This window comes from Equus asinus, chromosome 9 (assembly GCF_041296235.1).
Source record: "Equus asinus isolate D_3611 breed Donkey chromosome 9, EquAss-T2T_v2, whole genome shotgun sequence".
NCBI classification, from domain to species: domain Eukaryota; kingdom Metazoa; phylum Chordata; class Mammalia; order Perissodactyla; family Equidae; genus Equus; species Equus asinus.
This window is the reverse complement of record NC_091798.1, coordinates 46088715-46106992: the sequence shown is the minus strand read 5'-3', so window position 1 is coordinate 46106992 and position 18278 is coordinate 46088715. Positions and strand designations below refer to the sequence as shown.

At 35.5% G+C, this 18278-nt stretch overlaps 1 protein-coding gene across 1 annotated transcript in view; it reads left to right on the top strand.

Annotated features, from left to right (window-relative positions):
- The window catches only part of RAD50 (RAD50 double strand break repair protein), a 69009-nt gene that overhangs the window by 28122 nt on the left and 22609 nt on the right, over positions 1–18278 (top strand). The window contains exons 8-21 of the mRNA XM_014856773.3: positions 2586–2779; positions 3185–3391; positions 4472–4654; positions 5115–5272; positions 7672–7847; positions 8264–8501; positions 8910–9099; positions 9523–9649; positions 10109–10302; positions 12248–12358; positions 12797–12889; positions 12964–13077; positions 15556–15683; positions 16654–16878. Of these exons, the coding sequence (XP_014712259.2) occupies positions 2586–2779; positions 3185–3391; positions 4472–4654; positions 5115–5272; positions 7672–7847; positions 8264–8501; positions 8910–9099; positions 9523–9649; positions 10109–10302; positions 12248–12358; positions 12797–12889; positions 12964–13077; positions 15556–15683; positions 16654–16878 (2338 nt within the window). The remainder of the gene's footprint in view (positions 1–2585; positions 2780–3184; positions 3392–4471; positions 4655–5114; positions 5273–7671; positions 7848–8263; positions 8502–8909; positions 9100–9522; positions 9650–10108; positions 10303–12247; positions 12359–12796; positions 12890–12963; positions 13078–15555; positions 15684–16653; positions 16879–18278) is intronic.

Genomic DNA, 18278 nt, shown 5'->3' with positions numbered 1-18278 from the left:
TCTGACAACCAGCTCCCATCTTCCGAGTCGCTTCATTTGAAAGGTACATATAATGACTAACAAAAGACACTCCTCTCACCCCTGTCACTCAGAAATTCTAAGAGTTTTAGGAGCTCTGTGCCAGCAACTGAGGACAAAGACCAAATATGTATTTCTTATTGTATCACAATACCACAGTTACCGGGAAACTGGGAGAAGAATATAAGAGATCTTGCAGGATTTTTTTTTTAACTTTTTATTGAGATTATTATAGTTTACAACCTTGTGAAATTTCAGTTGTACATTATTGTTTGTCAGTCGTGTTGTAAGTGCACCACTTCACCCTTTGTGCCCACCCCCCAACCCCCTTTCCTCTGGTAACCATTAATCTGGTCTCTTTGTCTACATGTTTAACTTCTACATATGAGTGGAGTCGTACAGAGATTGTCCTTCTCTATCTGGCTTATTTCACTTAACATAACACCCTCAAGGTCTATCCATGTTGTTGTGAATGGGAGGGTTTTATCCTTTTTTATGGCTGAGTAGTATTCCATTCTGTATATATATATATATATACACCATATCTTCTTTATCCAATCATCAGTTGATGGGCACTTAGGTTGCTTCCACGTCTTGGCTATTATAAATAATGCTGCAATGAACATAGGGGTGCATGGGACTTTTGGAATTGCTGATTTCAAGTTCTTTGGATAGATACCCAGTAGTGGGATGGCTGGGTCATATGGTATTTCTATTTTTAATTTTTTTAGAAATTTCCATAGTGGCTGCACCAGTTTGCATTCCCACCAGCAGTATATGAGGGTTCCTTTTTCTCCACAACCTCTCCAATGTTTGTTACTTTTTGTTTTGGTTATTTTTGCCATTCTAATGGGTGTAAGGTGATATCTTAGTGTAGTTTTGATTTGCATTTCCCTGATGATCAGTGATGATGAGCATCTTTTCATGTGCCTATCGACCATCCATATATCTTCTTTGGAGAAATGTCTGTTCATGTCCACTGCCCATTTTTTGATCGGGTTGTTTGATTTTTTGTTGTTGAGTTGTGTGAGTTCTTTATATATATGGAGATTAGCCCTTTGTCGGATATATGATTTGCAAATATTTTTCCCAGTTAGTGGGTTGTTTTTTTGTTTCAATCCTGTTTTCCCTTGCATTGAAGAAGCTCTTTAGTCTGATGAAGTCCCATTTGTTTATTCTTTCTGTTTTTTCCCTTGTCTGAGAAGACATGGTGTCCACAAAGATCCTTTTAAGACTGATGTCAACAAGTGTACTGCCTATATTTTCTTCTAGAAGCCTTATCGTTTCAGGTCTTACCTTTAGGTCTTTGATCCATTTTGAGTTTATTTTTGTGAATGGTGAAAAAGAGTGGTCAATTTTCATCCTTTTACATGTGGCTGTCCAGTTTTCCCAGCACCATTTGTTGAAGAGACTTTCTTTCCTCCATTGTAGGCCCTCAGCTCCTTTGTCAAAGATTAGCTGTCCATAGATGTGTGGTTTTATTTCTGGGCTTTCAATTCTGTTCCATTGATCTGTGCACCTGTTTTTGTACCAGTACCATGCTGTTTTGATTACTGTAGCTTTGTAGTATGTTTTGAAGTCAGGGATTGTGATGCATCCAGCTTTGTTCTTTTTTCTCTGGATTGCTTTAGCAATTTGGGGTCTTTTGTTGCCCCATATGAATTTTAGGATTCTTTGTTCTGTTTCTCTAAAGAATGTCATTGGGATTTTGATTGGGATTGCATTGAATCTGTAGATTGCTGTAGGTAGTATGGACATTTTAACTATGTTTATTGTTCCAATCCAAGTGCATGGAATGTCTTTCCATCTCTTTATGTCGTCATCAGTTTCTTTCAGGAAAGTCTTGTAGTTTTCGTTGTATAGGTCTTTCACTTCGTTGGTTAAATTTACCCCAAGGTATTTTATTCTTTTTGTCGCGATTGTGAATAGGATTGTGTTCTTGAGTTCTTTTTCTGTTAGTTCGTTATTAGAGTATAGAAATGCTACTGATTTATGTAAGTTGATTTTATACCCTGCAACTTTGCTGTAGTTGTTGATTATTTCTAATATTTTCCCAATGGATTCTTTGGGGTTTTCTATATATAAGATCAAGTCTTCTGTAAACAGCGAGAGTTTCACTTCTTCCCTCCCTATATGGATTCCTTTTATTCCTTTTTCTTGCCTGATTGCTCTGGCCAAAACCTCCAGTACTATGTTGAATAAGAGTGGTGAGGGGCCAGCCTGGTGATGCAGCAGTTAAGTGCGCACGTTCTGCTTCAGCGGCCCGGGGTTTGCTGGTTCGGATCCCAGGTGCGGTCATGGCACCACTTGGCATGCCATGCTGTGGTAGGCATCCCACGTATAAAGTAGAGGAAGATGGGCATGGATGTTAGCTCAGGGCTAGTCTTCCTCAGCAAAAAGAGGAGGATTGGCAGTAGTTAACTCAGGGCTAAGCTCCCTAAAAAAAAAAAAAAAGAGTGGTGAGAGTGGACACCAGTATTATTTTTTATAACTGCATGTGAATGTATAATTATCTCAATTTTTAAAAAGTCAGCTGAAAGAAAGTATTATGGCTGTGTGTTTTAAAGGTCGTCTACAGCTACAGGAAGATCGTCATCAAGAACATATCCGAGCTAGAGATTCATTAATTCAGTCTTTGGCATCACAGCTAGAATTAGATGGATTTGAACGTGGACCATTCAGTGAAAGACAGATTAAAAATTTTCACAAACTTGTGAGAGAGAGGCAAGAAAGGGAAGCAGAAACTGCCAGCCACCTAATGGTAAATATTCTCTTTTGTCGGTGTCAGATTCTCTAGTTGAATTGTTTTAATTTTTGGGTGGACCTTATTTTGTCATATTTTTGGATAAGTGTTAGGATAGAATCTGCTATAATGTAGAAAAAAACCTTTATGGAGGCAAATTTTTTAAAATTTACAAGGATAAAAATATGAAGAAAATACAGACCGACATCTTTTATTTAAGTAAAACTTCTTTTTAAAGCTAATCATAAAGGAAAATTTGCTCAAGGTTACTAATGATTATGTCTGGGTGGTAGTCATTACATTTTTTATACTTTTCTGTTTTTTCCTCAGTGTGTGTGTACTACTTTTGCAATGAAGAAACTTTTTCTTAATGAGTTGTTTAATGAAAAATTGTTAATACTCTTGCTTCTCATATGCATTTAGAATGACTTTGCAGAAAAAGAGAGTCTGAAACAAAAACAGATAGATGAGATAAGGGATAAGAAAACTGGACTGGGAAGAATAATTGAACTAAAATCAGAAATCCTAACTAAGAAGCAGAATGAGCTGAAAAATGTGAAGTACGAATTACAGCAGTTGGAAGGATCTTCAGACAGGATTCTTGAACTGGACCAGGAGCTCACAAAAGCTGTAAGATATTATTTGAGTAGTGTAATAATTTTAAGGTGTAAGACATTTATAATCTTGCCTTCTGAAGTATTTTATCTGTTGCTAATCCTAAGGTTGTGGCATTTTAGTAAAAATGTTAACCTTGTCTATCAATCTCATATAAAATGAATTCATCCAAATATCTTAATCACCCAGCTCTTTGGTCTGGAACCTGGTGGATTGAAAATTAGAATTACCAAGGAAGCTTTTTAAAAGTACTTACACTTAGATCTTGCCTCAAACCTTCCAAATCAAAATCTCTAAGAATAAGGCATGGAAATTTGTGTTCAAAACAAAACTGGGTGATTCTTATGAGCACCCTTGGTTAAGAACCACTTACCAAAATTTAAAAAACAAGTATTTTCCCTCTAGGTTCCACACACTGCAGATTTTATATGATTATTGCCATGTTATCACTTTTTCTGTGGTAGAAATTTTCTTAGCCCATCTCTTCTTTTCATGAATTTCCAAATTTTCTTCCTTGTTTCTAATCTGTCCCCTTCTTTCACATCATCACCACCAAAGTAAGCATCCCAAAACTTGGCAAATCCCCCTCTCAAATTCCATCTTGATAATTTAGGTAAACATTTCTTTTTGCTCTCTAACTCACCATCTAGGGTACATTTTTGTCAGTTTAGCACTTTATCACAATATTGCCTTGTGATGAGGAGGCACTGGTTAGGGACCACCTCGCACAATTTTTATAGTTTCTACATGCCAACCAATATAGTGAGTTACATAGGTACTTCATAAATACTTAATTATTGACTGAAGAGTTACTAAACTATATACCTAGACAGATTTCTCTTAATTTTGCACTGATTCTCAGTTTTCTCTCCTGTTTGACCCCTCTACATTTTTTTTTACTAGTTCTCTTACATTATAACATAGTAAGGTAACTTCATAAGATTTTCTTTAAAAATCTTATTCTTTATGTTTTTTGTCTGGTTGGTTAGGAGGAAAGAGTAATATCTTGACCATTCTGAGGAGCAATTGATTTCTAATACATTTTATCATGACACGCATATATAAACCTGTGCCTTTGTTTGAATTTTTGATAAGGAACGTGAGCTAAGCAAGGCTGAGAAAAACAGCAATGTAGAAATGTTAAAAACAGAAGTGATAAGCCTTCAAAATGAGAAAGCAGACCTAGACAGGACCCTGCGTAAACTGGATCAGGAGATGGAGCAATTAAACCATCATACAACAACACGCACCCAGATGGAGATGCTGACCAAAGACAAAGTATGACCTTTCTTTTTGTTCTAATTATACTTTCTGATCTTTAAACTAGCTTATCTTATATTCATAAGTGATACACTATTTAGTTGGTATTGGGTTTATATTTGAGGGATTAAATGAGCTTAATGTTCTATGAATTAGATTTTCAAGCTTAAAAAGTATTTTCTAATTACAAAAAGGTAATAATATGGAAGTGTATACACACAAATACACATGCACAGTGCTTTGATTTTTATCGTATATCATACACAAGTTTTAATTTTTACATCGTCAGACTTGTTACTCTTTTGTGGGTTAGGCCATCCTCACTCTTACGACTTTAAGAAATTTTGTATTTTCTTCTTGATTTTTGTAGTTTTATTTTTTAAGCCCAGAACTTTAATCAGTCTAGAATTTATTTTTGTTCTTGATATACTATGGAGATGTTAAGCTTTATTTTTAAAAGATTTTTTTTTTCCTGTAGGCTGACAAAGATGAACAAATCAGAAAAATAAAATCTAGGCACAGTGATGAATTAACTTCATTGTTAGGGTATTTTCCCAACAAAAAACAGCTTGAAGACTGGCTTCATAGTAAATCAAAAGAAATTAATCAGACCAGAGACAGACTTGCCAGATTGAAGTAAGTAGTTGCAACATTTGGAGATGTAATCGAAGTCTCTTGTTTTATGCTTTCATTTTTAATTGTTTTAAAATCGTTCATTGTCATGAAATGGTATGTCTTGTTAGTTGACTTTAGTTCTCCTATATTTTATGAATTAAGGAAAATGGTAACACATAGTAACTTGGGGCTCTTGTTCCTTAAAAGTTTGCAGAACTAAGTGAGAGTATTAAAATTCTCCTTTATAAAAGGTGAAAGCTGAAACTATAAAGCTCCTAGAAGAAAACATAGGGTAATAGCTTCATTATATTGAAATTGGCAGTGATTTCTTGGATATAATACGGAAAGCACAGACAACAAAAGCAAAAGTAGACAAATGGGACTACATCAAACTTAAAAACTTCTACAAAGCAAAGGAAACAATCAATAGAGAGAAAAGGCAACCCATAGAATGGGAAAAAATATTTGCAAACCATAATCTGATAAGACATTAATATCCAAAATATATAAAGAACTCATGTAGCTCAACAACAGAAAAACCAAATAACCAGATTAAAAAATGTACAAAGGACTTGAATAGACATTTCTCCAAAGAAGATATACAAATGGCCAACGAGCATGTGCAAAGACGCTGAACATCACTAGTCATTAGAGAAATGCAAATCAAAACCACAATGATATATCACTTCACACCAGTTAGGATGGCCACTATCAAAATAACAGAAAAGAATAAGTGTTGATGAGGATTTTGAGAAATTGGAACCCTTGTGCACTGTTAATGGGAATGAAAAATGCTCTAGCTGCTACAACTTGGATGAACCTTGAGGGTATTATGCTAAGTGAAATAAACTAGTCACAAAAAGACAAATACTTCATGATTCCACTTATATGAGGTATCCAAAGTAGTCAGTCTCTTAGAAACAGAAAGTAGAACGGTGGATGCCAGGAGCTGGGGGAGAGGGAAAGGGGGATTGTTGTTCAATGGGTATAGAGTTTCAGTTTTGTAAGATGAAACAGTTTTAGAGATCTGTTGCACAACTATGTGCATATAGATAACACCACTATATTGTACACTTAAAAATGGTTAAGATGGTAAATTTTATGTTACATGTTTTTTTACTGCAACAAAAAAAAGTGGTCACTTTTTTCATATGTCACCCTGAGTCATGGTTGGATAAGAGGGTCAAAAAATTCCACACAGACTTTTGAGGAAAAAATAGTGGATTTGGCTTTGACCATGTTAAATCTATGTTTCTTGTGGAAATGTCTGTTAGGGAATAAAATATTGGAGTTTTAAGTTCAGAAAATTGGAAGTTGTTGCTTTGTATCTGATAGTTGGAGTCATTAATATAGGATATGTCACCTTGAAGTAGTTATGCAAAGAGAATAGAAAAGGTTATAGTTAGACTCCTGGAAAACACTAGCATTTAAACTGTTAGCAGGCAAAAGAAGAGGAGCAAGTGAAGGAAATTGGGACATGCCCAGGGAGTCAGAGTGAGAGCCAGGTAAGAGTGGTGTCTAGGATGCCTTAAGAAGATATTCCTTCAAAGAGGGTGTGTTTGGTGCTGCTAAGATGGTGACCTTGATGAGCAGTGTTCAGTGGCTAGGATGGTGAAAGCATCATCTACATCAGTTATGTTCTTCCAGATTTTTACTGTGATTCACAATGGGAAGTATCAAGATGAAGCATACGTGTGCTCACACGTTTATCTGAAACAAATTTCTCAAAATAGCACCTTTTGTAAACTGGCACAGTCTACTTCAGTCTATTCTGTTGTTTCATTTTTTAAAATAATATGCTGAATGCAATGCATTAAATTGATTACATGACTTGACCAGTGCCTCATATTCTACAAATTGTAAAACCCTGTCTCTGCAGGCACGGAGGTTGGCTAGGATGATATTTAAGAGTTAGAGTAGAGATAAATTGTATTAGTGAGCAACGTCTTTGGTGAATAAGAGGGAATGAGTGATTAGGACATAAGTACAGGACAGCAGCAAGGAGGAGACAAAGGAAAAGTTTTTACAGGAGGGAAGGGAAGTAATTTTGTGAAAGAGTCCAAAGGGAATTAGGAGAATGTTTTCCTTTTCTCTCCCTCCAATAGATCCAGCAAACATATTCTCCTTGCTGAGGCTCTTAACCCAGGATCTAAGACCATGAATCCCCAGAAACCAGGCAGAATTTTGCCCATACACATTTTTCTGGGAGCAGGCCCATGACCAGGGGTGGCAGGTGTCAGTGTCCCAGGGGGAGACTTCAGGCAGAAGTGGACTATTGCCAAGACGTCTAAAAAAAAGTTCTTGCTCAGTAAATCTTTGTAATATTTGTTTGTAGAATTTGTCTTGTATCTATTTACTCAAACTTTTCAAACTCGTTTCTCATGCTTTAAAATTGTGATCCATATTTGTTCTTATTTTAGCAAGGAACTGGCTTCAGCTGAGCAAAATAAAAATCATATAAATATTGAAATAAAAAGGAAGGAAGAGCAGTTGTCCAGTTATGAAGACAAGCTGTTTGATGTTTGTGGTAGCCAGGATTTTGATAGTGATTTGGATAGACTTAAAGAAGAAATTGAAAAATCCTCAAAACAGCGAGGTAAGGTACCCACTTTATATGAGGTGCTTTGACATTTTTGAATTTTCATTCACAGGTAACTAATAAGGATGGGAGATTTTAAAACTTGGTTCTAGAGCCATGTGCCTTAAGTTTCAGTCCTGGTTCTACAATTTACTTACTGTGTGACTTTGGACAAATTATTGAAACCTTCCTAAACTTCAGATATATCATCTGAGGACATAATTATCTACCATCTAGGGTGTTAGGGAGCAGTAAATGAGATTATAGGTGTAAAGTTCTTAGAACAGTTTCTAGCACATGATAAATTCTAGAACATTGTTATACTTTTTTGTGTGTTACTAAAAAATAATTTATACAAATCCGAATATATTGTGCCCTTTGAAAGAAGACTTAGATATTCTTCTCACTGGGAATATATTTATTTCTTAAAATAGCCATGCTGGCTGGAGCCACAGCAGTTTACTCCCAATTCATTACTCAGCTAACGGATGAAAACCAGTCATGTTGCCCCGTCTGTCAGAGAGTTTTTCAGACAGAAGCTGAATTACAAGAAGTCATCAGTGATTTGCAGTCTAAGCTGCGGCTTGCTCCAGATAAACTCAAGTCAACAGAATCAGAGCTAAAGAAAAAAGAAAAGCGGCGAGATGAAATGCTGGGACTTGTGCCCGTGAGGTGAGAAGAGGGATTTACCATTGCTGTACATGTAGCAGCAGCACTAAACAACAATAATTGTAATAGTTGTTGCGAGCAAGATCCACCAATGGATACTAAAATCAGTAGGCAGAGTTTGAGAAACAGAATATATATGTAGTCTCAATGTAACTCTCCTAAGATATTTATTAATTACAGAGAGAAAAATAGTAACTTTACGATGGATAAATCTGGCTGACTCTGTCTTAACCCAGTGAATAAGGTTAACATCTCCGATAATAAGACATACTGACATCATGTGCCCACTGATATGATGCCCTGAGAAGGATACAGCATCACTTCTATGATATTCTTGCCAAAAATACATAACCTTAGCCTCATTATGAGAGAACATTAGATAGCTTATTTTTAATTGTGTTTTTTGTTAAGGCAAAGCATAATTGATTTGAAGGAGAAGGAAATACCAGAATTAAGAAACAAACTGCAAAATGTTAACAGAGACATACAGCGCCTAAAGAATGATGTGGAAGAACAGGAAACACTCTTGGGTGTAATAATGCCTGAAGAAGAAAGTGCTAAAGTTTGTCTGACAGATGTTTCAATTATGGAGAGATTCCAGGTAAGGTTGTTGTAGTTTAAGCAGAATAAAATTTGTTTCATGGTAGTTTGAATGTGAAATGTGAGTGTTAAAAACAGTAGCTAGTGTTCAGGTGGAGATTGTGTTTAGAGTTCCCCATCCTCAATTTCAAATAGTCTCAGGGAGTACCTGCTTATTTATATTCTTGGGTTTATATTTTTTTATTCATAAATTATAAGAATTAAGAAGTAGTCTTATTTGTTTTTTTAGTCTGCTTCCTTTTGTTTACATCATTAAATTAATTAAAAATTAATTTCATTTTTATTCTGTTAAACTTTGTTAAAATTTTATCAAAAGCAGTTACAAATTTAGATTTAAAAAGTAATTAATAGCAATTTTTAAACATTTTGAATGATGATAATACAGTAAGTTTCTTAAAGAAAATAACTTTGTTCTATTCTTAAGATGGAGCTTAAAGACGTTGAAAGAAAAATTGCACAACAAGCAGCTAAGCTACAAGGACTAGACTTGGATAGAACTGTTCAACAAGTAAATCAGGAAAAGCAAGAAAAACAACACAAATTAGATACAGGTAGTATAGTCTGTTTCCTCATGTACCCATAAAGCCTTCAACATTCCCAGCATATGCTTTTTATTGTAAATTTTATACCTGTTATGTGGACAAGGAACTGTCTTTCTTCCTTCCAGTCTATAGTATATTCACTCTGTTTTCTCAAAAGCATCACTTCTCTGTTTCTTTGCTTTGCACAACAGATTTTCAACAATGGGAATTTTGAATGTGGAGTATCAGATGAGCTGTACTCTTTCTCAGTCATCCCTGCCCTGGGAGCCTTACCTGTGGGTGGCCAGGAGGGAACAACATGCAGGTTTGGGGGCTATAGGGCTTCTTGTGGCACATTTGTTATAGTAGTTGGGACCTGCAGACACTCAGCCTTTGTGAATTCCATAGACCTATACAACTGGAAGGATGCTGCTCGTAGTATTTTCTGTACCCCTACATTAATCAGTGTGTCAATATGTTTTTGTGCAGTTTCCAGTAAAATTGAATTGAATCGTAAGTTTATACAGGATCAGCAGGAACAGATTCAATACCTAAAAAGTATAACAAATGAACTTAAATCAGAGAAACTTCAGATATCCACTAATTTACAACGTCGTCAGCAACTGGAGGAGCAGACTGTGGAATTATCCACTGAAGTTCAGTCCTTATACAGAGAGATAAAGGTAAGAACATTCATACATATTTTTTTTTTAATTTTTTCAAATGTGTGAAATGCTCTTTATTGATGTAGTAGACTAGAACTATGGTTATTGTGAGGACCAAATGAAAATGATATAATAATTCTTTGTGTTGCTCCTGGGTGACAGAACTTGTGCTAATAGGTAAAGATTTCTGGGAGAAGAATTTTGGCCATAATAAGGAAGAACTGGCTGCCTGGTTAAATAGTGAACTTCCTGTCATGGGAGGTGGTCAGGTGGTGGCTGGCTAACTCCATAGAAGGATTCTTGGTTGTATAGGAGGTTTGTCTTAGCTACAAATCCTGTATCCACGGCAGACACTGCCTCTCAGTCATAACACTTTTTCTGTTTGGTTCCCGATATAGTCTCAGAATCCTTCCCAATACAGTAAGTAGCCACTGAGTTGCCACGTGGAATAGAATCCATTTGGCATCCCTCATCTAGATTAATCAAATCTAGGACCCAACCAGTTAAATTTTTTAACAGTTTTGGAAACAGTCTTATCTCAGTTTTCATAATTATACTCATTCACTAAGCACTAAATATATTACTGAGTCTATCATTAATTAGTATAAATGTTTCTTTCTTAAGTATTTTTGGATTACAAATTATCAGAGACTTAGAGTATGATCCAATAAAATAGTACCTACCTTACATTTGTATAATTTTGTACTATTTATAAAGCTCTTTGACATTAAACTGTTCAGTGTCTCAGTAACTGTTGAGATATGTGATTAAATCCCCTTTTTATAGAAAAAGAACTTGAGACTTACAGATATCTCTTGGCTTGCCCAAGTTCATGCAGCTAGTAGAAGGCAAGGTTAATTTTCAGGTAGGTCTTCTGATGTATAAGACATTTGAATTCTCATCACACCATACCACTTCCCAGTGTGATAAAATACACCTACATTAAAGTAATACGAAATAATTGTTTCTACCTTTATAGATTCATTAGATAGTTCAAGATCTTAAAGTGCTTTTTTACACATTTTTAAAGAGCTATTTTTAACAGTGGTTATCATTTAATCATGCTGTAGAGATGTTACAAGCCCAAATGATGTGGACTTCTGATTAGTAAAATAGTTTGTTACTTGAAAGCTCCTTTCCTGTCAAAATAGGTGTAAACACACCAACATCAATGTACCAGTGTGCTTTTATTACCATAAAATAAGTACTTAGCCTTAGCAAACTAGGCTTGAGGACAAGTGTCCTTTATAGGGGCCGGCCTGGTGACACAGCAATTAAGGTCGCACGTTCCACTTCGGCAGCCCGGGATTCACTGGTTTGGATCCCGGGTGTGGACATGGCACTGCTTGGCAAGCCATGCTGTGGTAGGTATTCCACATATAAAGTAGAGGAAGATGGGCATGGATGTTAGCTCAGGGCTAGTCTTCCTCAGCAAAAAGAGGAGGATTGGCAGCAGTTAGCTGAGGGCTAATCTTCGTGTAAAAAAAAAAAATATCCTTTATAATCATATTTCCATCTGGAAAAGAGAGGCCTGGACTGAATGAGCTTTCCTATTCTTTGGTGATATGGTGCTGACCTGGGCCCCTGCAAACTCATGAAAACTTACACCTGAAGCCACATGCGCATATAGTTGGGAACACATGGAGTAGATTAAGAATCAAGTCAGTGACTGAGGTGGTAGGTTAGTGGTTAAGACAGACTCTGGAGCTGGATGGGATTTAAATCCTGGCTCCTTCATTTACTGGCTGTTGTACCCTGGACAAATCATTTCTGTGCCTGTTTACTCATCTGAAATATGAGATGAAAATAATGGTATCATCCTCATTGGGTTGTTGGAAGGAGAAAATGAGTTGATTTTTAAAGCCTGCCACATAGAAAGTACTTTTATTATGACTGTAAATTCTGACACGTGAAATAAGATAATGGAATGTTATATAAGATGTTATGTTCTTTATATTTTTAGGATGCTAAAGAGCAGGTAAGCCCTTTGGAAACAACATTGGAAAAGTTCCAGCAGGAAAAAGAAGAATTAATCAACAAAAAAAATTCAAGCAACAAAATAGCACAGGATAAAGTAAGATTTCATTTATATGTTTACTTATCAAATATATATACTAAACTTATTATTATGTTCAGAGCACCATGTTGGACACTAGTATTTCACATGAAATTAAAAACATGATAAGATAAATAGTATTTTCAGATTTGTGACATAATCTTGACATTAAAAATTCTTGTTGGATTAAACTTAAATTGTTTTGCTTCTTCATTTAAAATAGAAATTGAGAACTGAGACTATTTAATTCAGCCCCACAGATGATGGTGAGAATTGTCTGAGATCATATGGTTTACTGGGATGGAAACTGGAACACACTGCTCCGAACCTCCAAGCCAGTGTTTCACTGTGCTCTCCTATTAAGTTTTTGTTACCTTAGTATGAGATACTTCCTTGGAAGTAAATCTTAAATGCCCTGGTCCCAGTCAGTGTTATTTAATAAATATCTTTCCACAGATGAATGATATCAAAGAAAAGGTTAAAAATATTCATAATTATGTGAAAGACATTGAAAATTATATTCAAGATGGGAAAGACGACTATAAGAAGGTAATTTAAAACTTAAAATTATTTATTTGTTTGAAGTTTTATTTCTTGTGCTTAAAGAATTTTCTTTTTTGTAGCAAAAAGAAGATGAACTTAATAAAGTAATAGCTCAACTAAGTGAATGTGAGAAACACAAAGAAAAGATAAATACGGATATGCGAATCATGAGACAAGATATTGATACACAGAAGGTAGGTCTAATGACTAATGGCTTATGGTGACTTATGGTATTGCTTATACAAATAACATTCTTTTCTTTATTTTTTACTTCTTACTTTTATTTTCAGTATTTCCATTGAATAGAAATGCAAACAATAGAGAAAAGCAGTTCTAATAACATGGTCTTTTCTTCTTTCCTTTTTTTCATTTTTATTTTTAGTAAAAGACCCACTTGCCAGAAGTTTAAACATAAAAGCATAAAATTATAGCATAATTAAAATTAAAGCATAAAAGTCTCCCTCTCCTTCTGCCAGTTTTCAGTCTCACTTGTAGATGTCATTACTGTTAACAGTTTTTTGTTTGTTCTTAAAGAAGGTTCTTATTCATATGCCAGCAGATAAATAGGTAATATATCTGTATGTATGTGTTTGTGTGTACAGATGGGATCATACCATTGATGCTCTTCATCTTGCTTTTTTCATTTAATGCAATTTGATCTTACATATCAACTCAACTCAGATCTACCGCCGCCTTTTTAATGATTATAAAATATTTCTTTTTGTGTATGCACCGTAACTTACTTAAGTTGATTACTTTTTCTCCTTATTGCAAACTATGTCAGTGAACATCCTACATATATCTGTATTTTTTTCTTACTTATTTTAACACATCTCTATGAAGGATAAATTCACACAAAATAGGGATTGAAGTGTAATAATATATTCTTAAAAGTTGTCTGTAAGTAAAATATAAAGTTGTTTTTCATTTGGTTCCTATATTATTTATTTTCTCTTTTAGGGAAGTTAATTTCCATGATATAATTAAAATCACATTGAGAAACATCTTCAGTGTGACTTATACAAGCATGATAGTTAATGCCTTTAAAAACTACACCATTTCTGTGCCAGAAATCAATCTCACCTAAAAATGTGATAGCCCTTTGAAGAGTCCTCTCATGTGGTCATGAAAGCAAATTCCAGTGTTAAATAATATTAGCTGAAAGCAAACAAGGGCACATTCTCTTGTTCCAAATAAGAAAAAAGTACAAGCATAGTCCCCCATAGAAGAATCTTGGAGAGTCACAGCAGCTGCAGGTGGTACATTGGATTGCCTTGGCAACAAAAAGACACTTATAGCCATATCATTTTAGACACCTTTAACTGCTTATAGTAATACCTTTAATAGATATGTATATATATTTTTATTTCCAAGAAAACTGAAAAAAAACTCAAAATAGTGATTCATAGATGGGCAGGGTTGGAAATAAACATTAAGCATGTGAGAGAAGTCCTTGGCTTCCCTTCTTCTCTCTCACCTCCCAAATTCTTTTTCCCTGGTGACTCCTGTGCCATTATTGTGAGCAACAAGATAGTGCCAAAGATTTACCCCTCCCTCCCGCTTCCCACATCACTGAGTTTACACAGCTGTAAGGGTTACTGCAGGAGGGTCCTAATTAAGATGTCCTGTTGCTGAACTTGGGATGAGTTTTCTATGTTCAGGCTTTTATGGGCCAAACCACCATTGTTTTTACAGGAAAAATTTTTTTCCAAATTCCGAAGAGTCAATTTGTAAATTGTTTCCTGCTTGTCTCTTGACAACATAGTCCATTATAATCACCAGGAAAACTACTGAAATAATTGTGTTGGTGTTGCTGCTGCTGCTAAGTCATTGAGTCTCTTTTTAAGGACAAAACTGCTCGATAAGAACAGCCAACTTTTGGGCTGGCCCCGTGGCGCAGTGGTTAAGTTCGCACACTCTGCTTCAGCGGCCCAGGGTTTCAACGGTTCGGATCCTGGGCTCAGACATGGCACCGCTCATCAGGCCACAGTGAGGCAGTGTCCCACATGCCACAACTAGAAGGACCCACAACTAAAATACACAACTATGTATCGGGGGGATCTGCAGAGTTAAAAAAAGCAGAAAAGAAAAAAAAGATTGGCAACAGTTGTTAGCTCAGGTGCCAATCTTTAAGAAAAAAAAAAGAACAGCCAACTTTTTAAATTTTCAATTCGGTGGCCAGGAAAGTGTCATCAAGGACATAGATATATACTATTTTTGTGAAATTTCTTCCTGCCTTGTATAATTTGTAAGCTTGAAGGTAAAGATCTTATCTGACCCTTAACAGTATCTAACAGTCTTGGCACATGTTAGGAGACAAATACAACTAGGAAAAAAAGCGGGGGGAGACTGATAGTATTGCTCTCTTATGATCTTTTAGATCAGTAGGCTCTGTTGTGGGGTTACTATGCAATATCCCATGGGGTGTAGGTATATTAAAACATCTAGTTATATTTTTAATTTCATCATCTAAATTTCTGTTTTGTGTGTCTGCGGGCCATCCAGATTAGTCCAGGCCTGGAGATTCCTTACCCTGGCTTATTCTCCCTCTGTTGAGTTTAACATGATTCTAAGTAAGGCAGAGTTAGCACTACCTGTCAGCAGTTGCCTGTTATGAATCACATGTTGATAACTTGATTATTTTTGTTAACTGATTTAATACTTACATTTAGATACAAGAAAGATGGCTACAGGATAACCTCACTTTAAGAAAAAGAAATGAGGAACTAAAAGAAGTTGAAGAAGAAAGAAAACACCATTTGAAGGAAATGGGTCAAATGCAAGTTTTACAAATGAAAAAGTATGTTTTTAAAATAGTGTTTAGTTTAAATAAAGGTCTTTATTACTGAAATTGTGAAGAATATTCAATACATGTTTTTTAAAAGGAATGTAAGCCCTTAGCCAAAGTGTCCCTTGAGACTTATAGGAAGGTGGACAGAGTTTTTATACAAATACATTTCATGGCCTTACAAATTGAATTACTGAAGTAGTGATATAGAATTATAGTCATACTGCAGCGATGGGCAGGATTAAAATTGCCAAGTCCCCAGATTTCTGTTAGCCTGCTCCACAAGGTAATGGTACTGAATGTAAAGAATATATGGCCTACGGGGCCTGCCTGGGTCAGAGCTATATATAATGAATGAAGATTTTTAAAGCATACATTAAAATCTGTGTTATCTGCCAAGTTATCAGAAAAGTTTGAGTATTTCACCTTTTTTGCTCAGTATTATACTTTTTATACTTGTATAAAAGAAATTTTGCTTTCATTAGAGGAGTACAAACTTCTAGTAAGGATTACTGCAGAAATTAATAGTTTAATTGAGATAAAATTATATTTTGTCTTTGACATATTATGAACAAAATGATGACACCTGTTATTCAATAACTTCTCAGTGTTGGTAATTGTGTATTCTCAGTTCACAATCAGAAGTTTGTGAATTTGTAATATTAATCACCAAGAGTACTTAGGTTAGTCAGGGTCTGAAAGTCAGGAACTTTCTCAGTGCTCACATGTTATGAGAGTTCTTTATTCAGCACCCAAAAAAATCAGCTGTTTAGAAATCTGGATGCTTCAGAGGTTTGGAAGGAAGAAAATTTTCTTTAGTACTGGAGCCTTAAATAAAAAGCAAAGAGAAAGTCTGTTATCATATGCTGATTGCTAAGGAGAATGGTAAATGATATTTATCTATCTAAAGAGATCTGATTTTTCCACGTCAGGCCGCTAAAAGCTAAAAATGGTCCTCATTTGTTATTTTTCCCTTTTATAGTGAACATCAGGAGTTGGAAGAAAAAATAGACAATGTAAAAAGAAATCACAGTTTGGCAATAGGGCGACAGAAGGGTTATGAGGAAGAAATTATTCATTTTAAGAAAGAACTTCGAGAACCTCAATTTCGGGATGCTGAGGAAAAGTATAGGGAAATGATGATTGTTATGAGAACAACAGAGCTTGTGAACAAGGATCTGGACATTTATTATAAGACCCTTGACCAGTAAGTATTGGACTGGGGGTTTGGTTCCCATTGCAGTTACTACCTACTAGCATGTTTTAGTCATATTTTCCCCCTTTTTTGCTTTTTAAATTTATTTCATACATACCAAATAATGGAAAAATATATGTATATATGTGTATGCACACACACACACATGCTTAAGTTATAAAGTTAAGTTACAAAGCATATTAATATTAAGGAGTACTCATGATACCACCTGCCACACCCAATCCAGGAACTCTACCGTTGTCACTAACTGGCATCCACCTAGATGCACCTCCTGATCTCAGCGTTCTGTCCACTCCATGTAACTGCTAACACAGATTTTTGCTTTCTCTGCTTTGTTAAAAAATAATTTTGTCTTATGTAGTCTTTTTTTTTTTTTTTTTTTATTAATGTTATGATGGATTACAAGCTTGTGAAATTTCAGTTGTACATTTTTGTTAGTCATGTTGTGGGTACACCACTTCCCCCTCCGTGCCCTCCCCCCACCCCCCCTTTTCCCTGGTAACCACCGATCAGATCTCCTTCTCAATATACTAATTTCCACCTATGAGTGGAGTCATATAGAGTTCGTCTTTCTCTGACTGACTTATTTCGCTTAACATAATGCCCTCGAGGTCCATCCACATTGTTGTGAATGGGCCAATTTCGTCTTTTTTTATGGCTGAGTAGTATTCCATTGTGTATATATACCACATCTTCTTTATCCAATCATCAGTTTCTGGGCATGTAGGCTGGTTCCACGTCTTGGCTATTGTAAATAATGCTGCAATGAACATAGGGGTGCAACGGACTCTTGAGATATCTGATATCAGGTTCTTAGGATAGATACCCAGTAATGGGATGGCTGGGTCATAGGGTATTTCTATTTTTAACTTTTTGAGAAATCTCCATACTGTTTTCCATAGTGGCTGTACCAGTTTGCATTCCCACCAACAGTGTATGAGGGTTCCTCTTTCTCCACAACCTCTCCAACATTTGTCGTTCTTGGTTTTGGATGTTTTTGCCAATCTAACGGGGGTAAGGTGATATCTTAGTGTAGTTTTGATTTGCATTTCCCTGATGATTAGCGATGATGAACATCTTTTCATGTGTCTATTGGCTATATTCATATCTTCTTTTGAGAAATGTCTGTTCATGTCCACTGCCCATTTTTTGATCGGGTTGTTTGTTTTTTTGTTGTTAAGCAGTGTGAGTTCTTTGTATATTATGGAGATTAACCCTTTGTCGGATAAGTGGCTTGTAAATATTTTTTCCCAATTAGTGAGCTGTTTTTTTGTTTCAATTCTGTTTTCCCTTGCCTTGAAGAAGCTCTTTAGTCTGATGAAGTCCCATTTGTTTATTCTTTCTATTGTTTCCCTCAACTGAGGAGTTACAGTGTCCGAAAAGATTCTTTT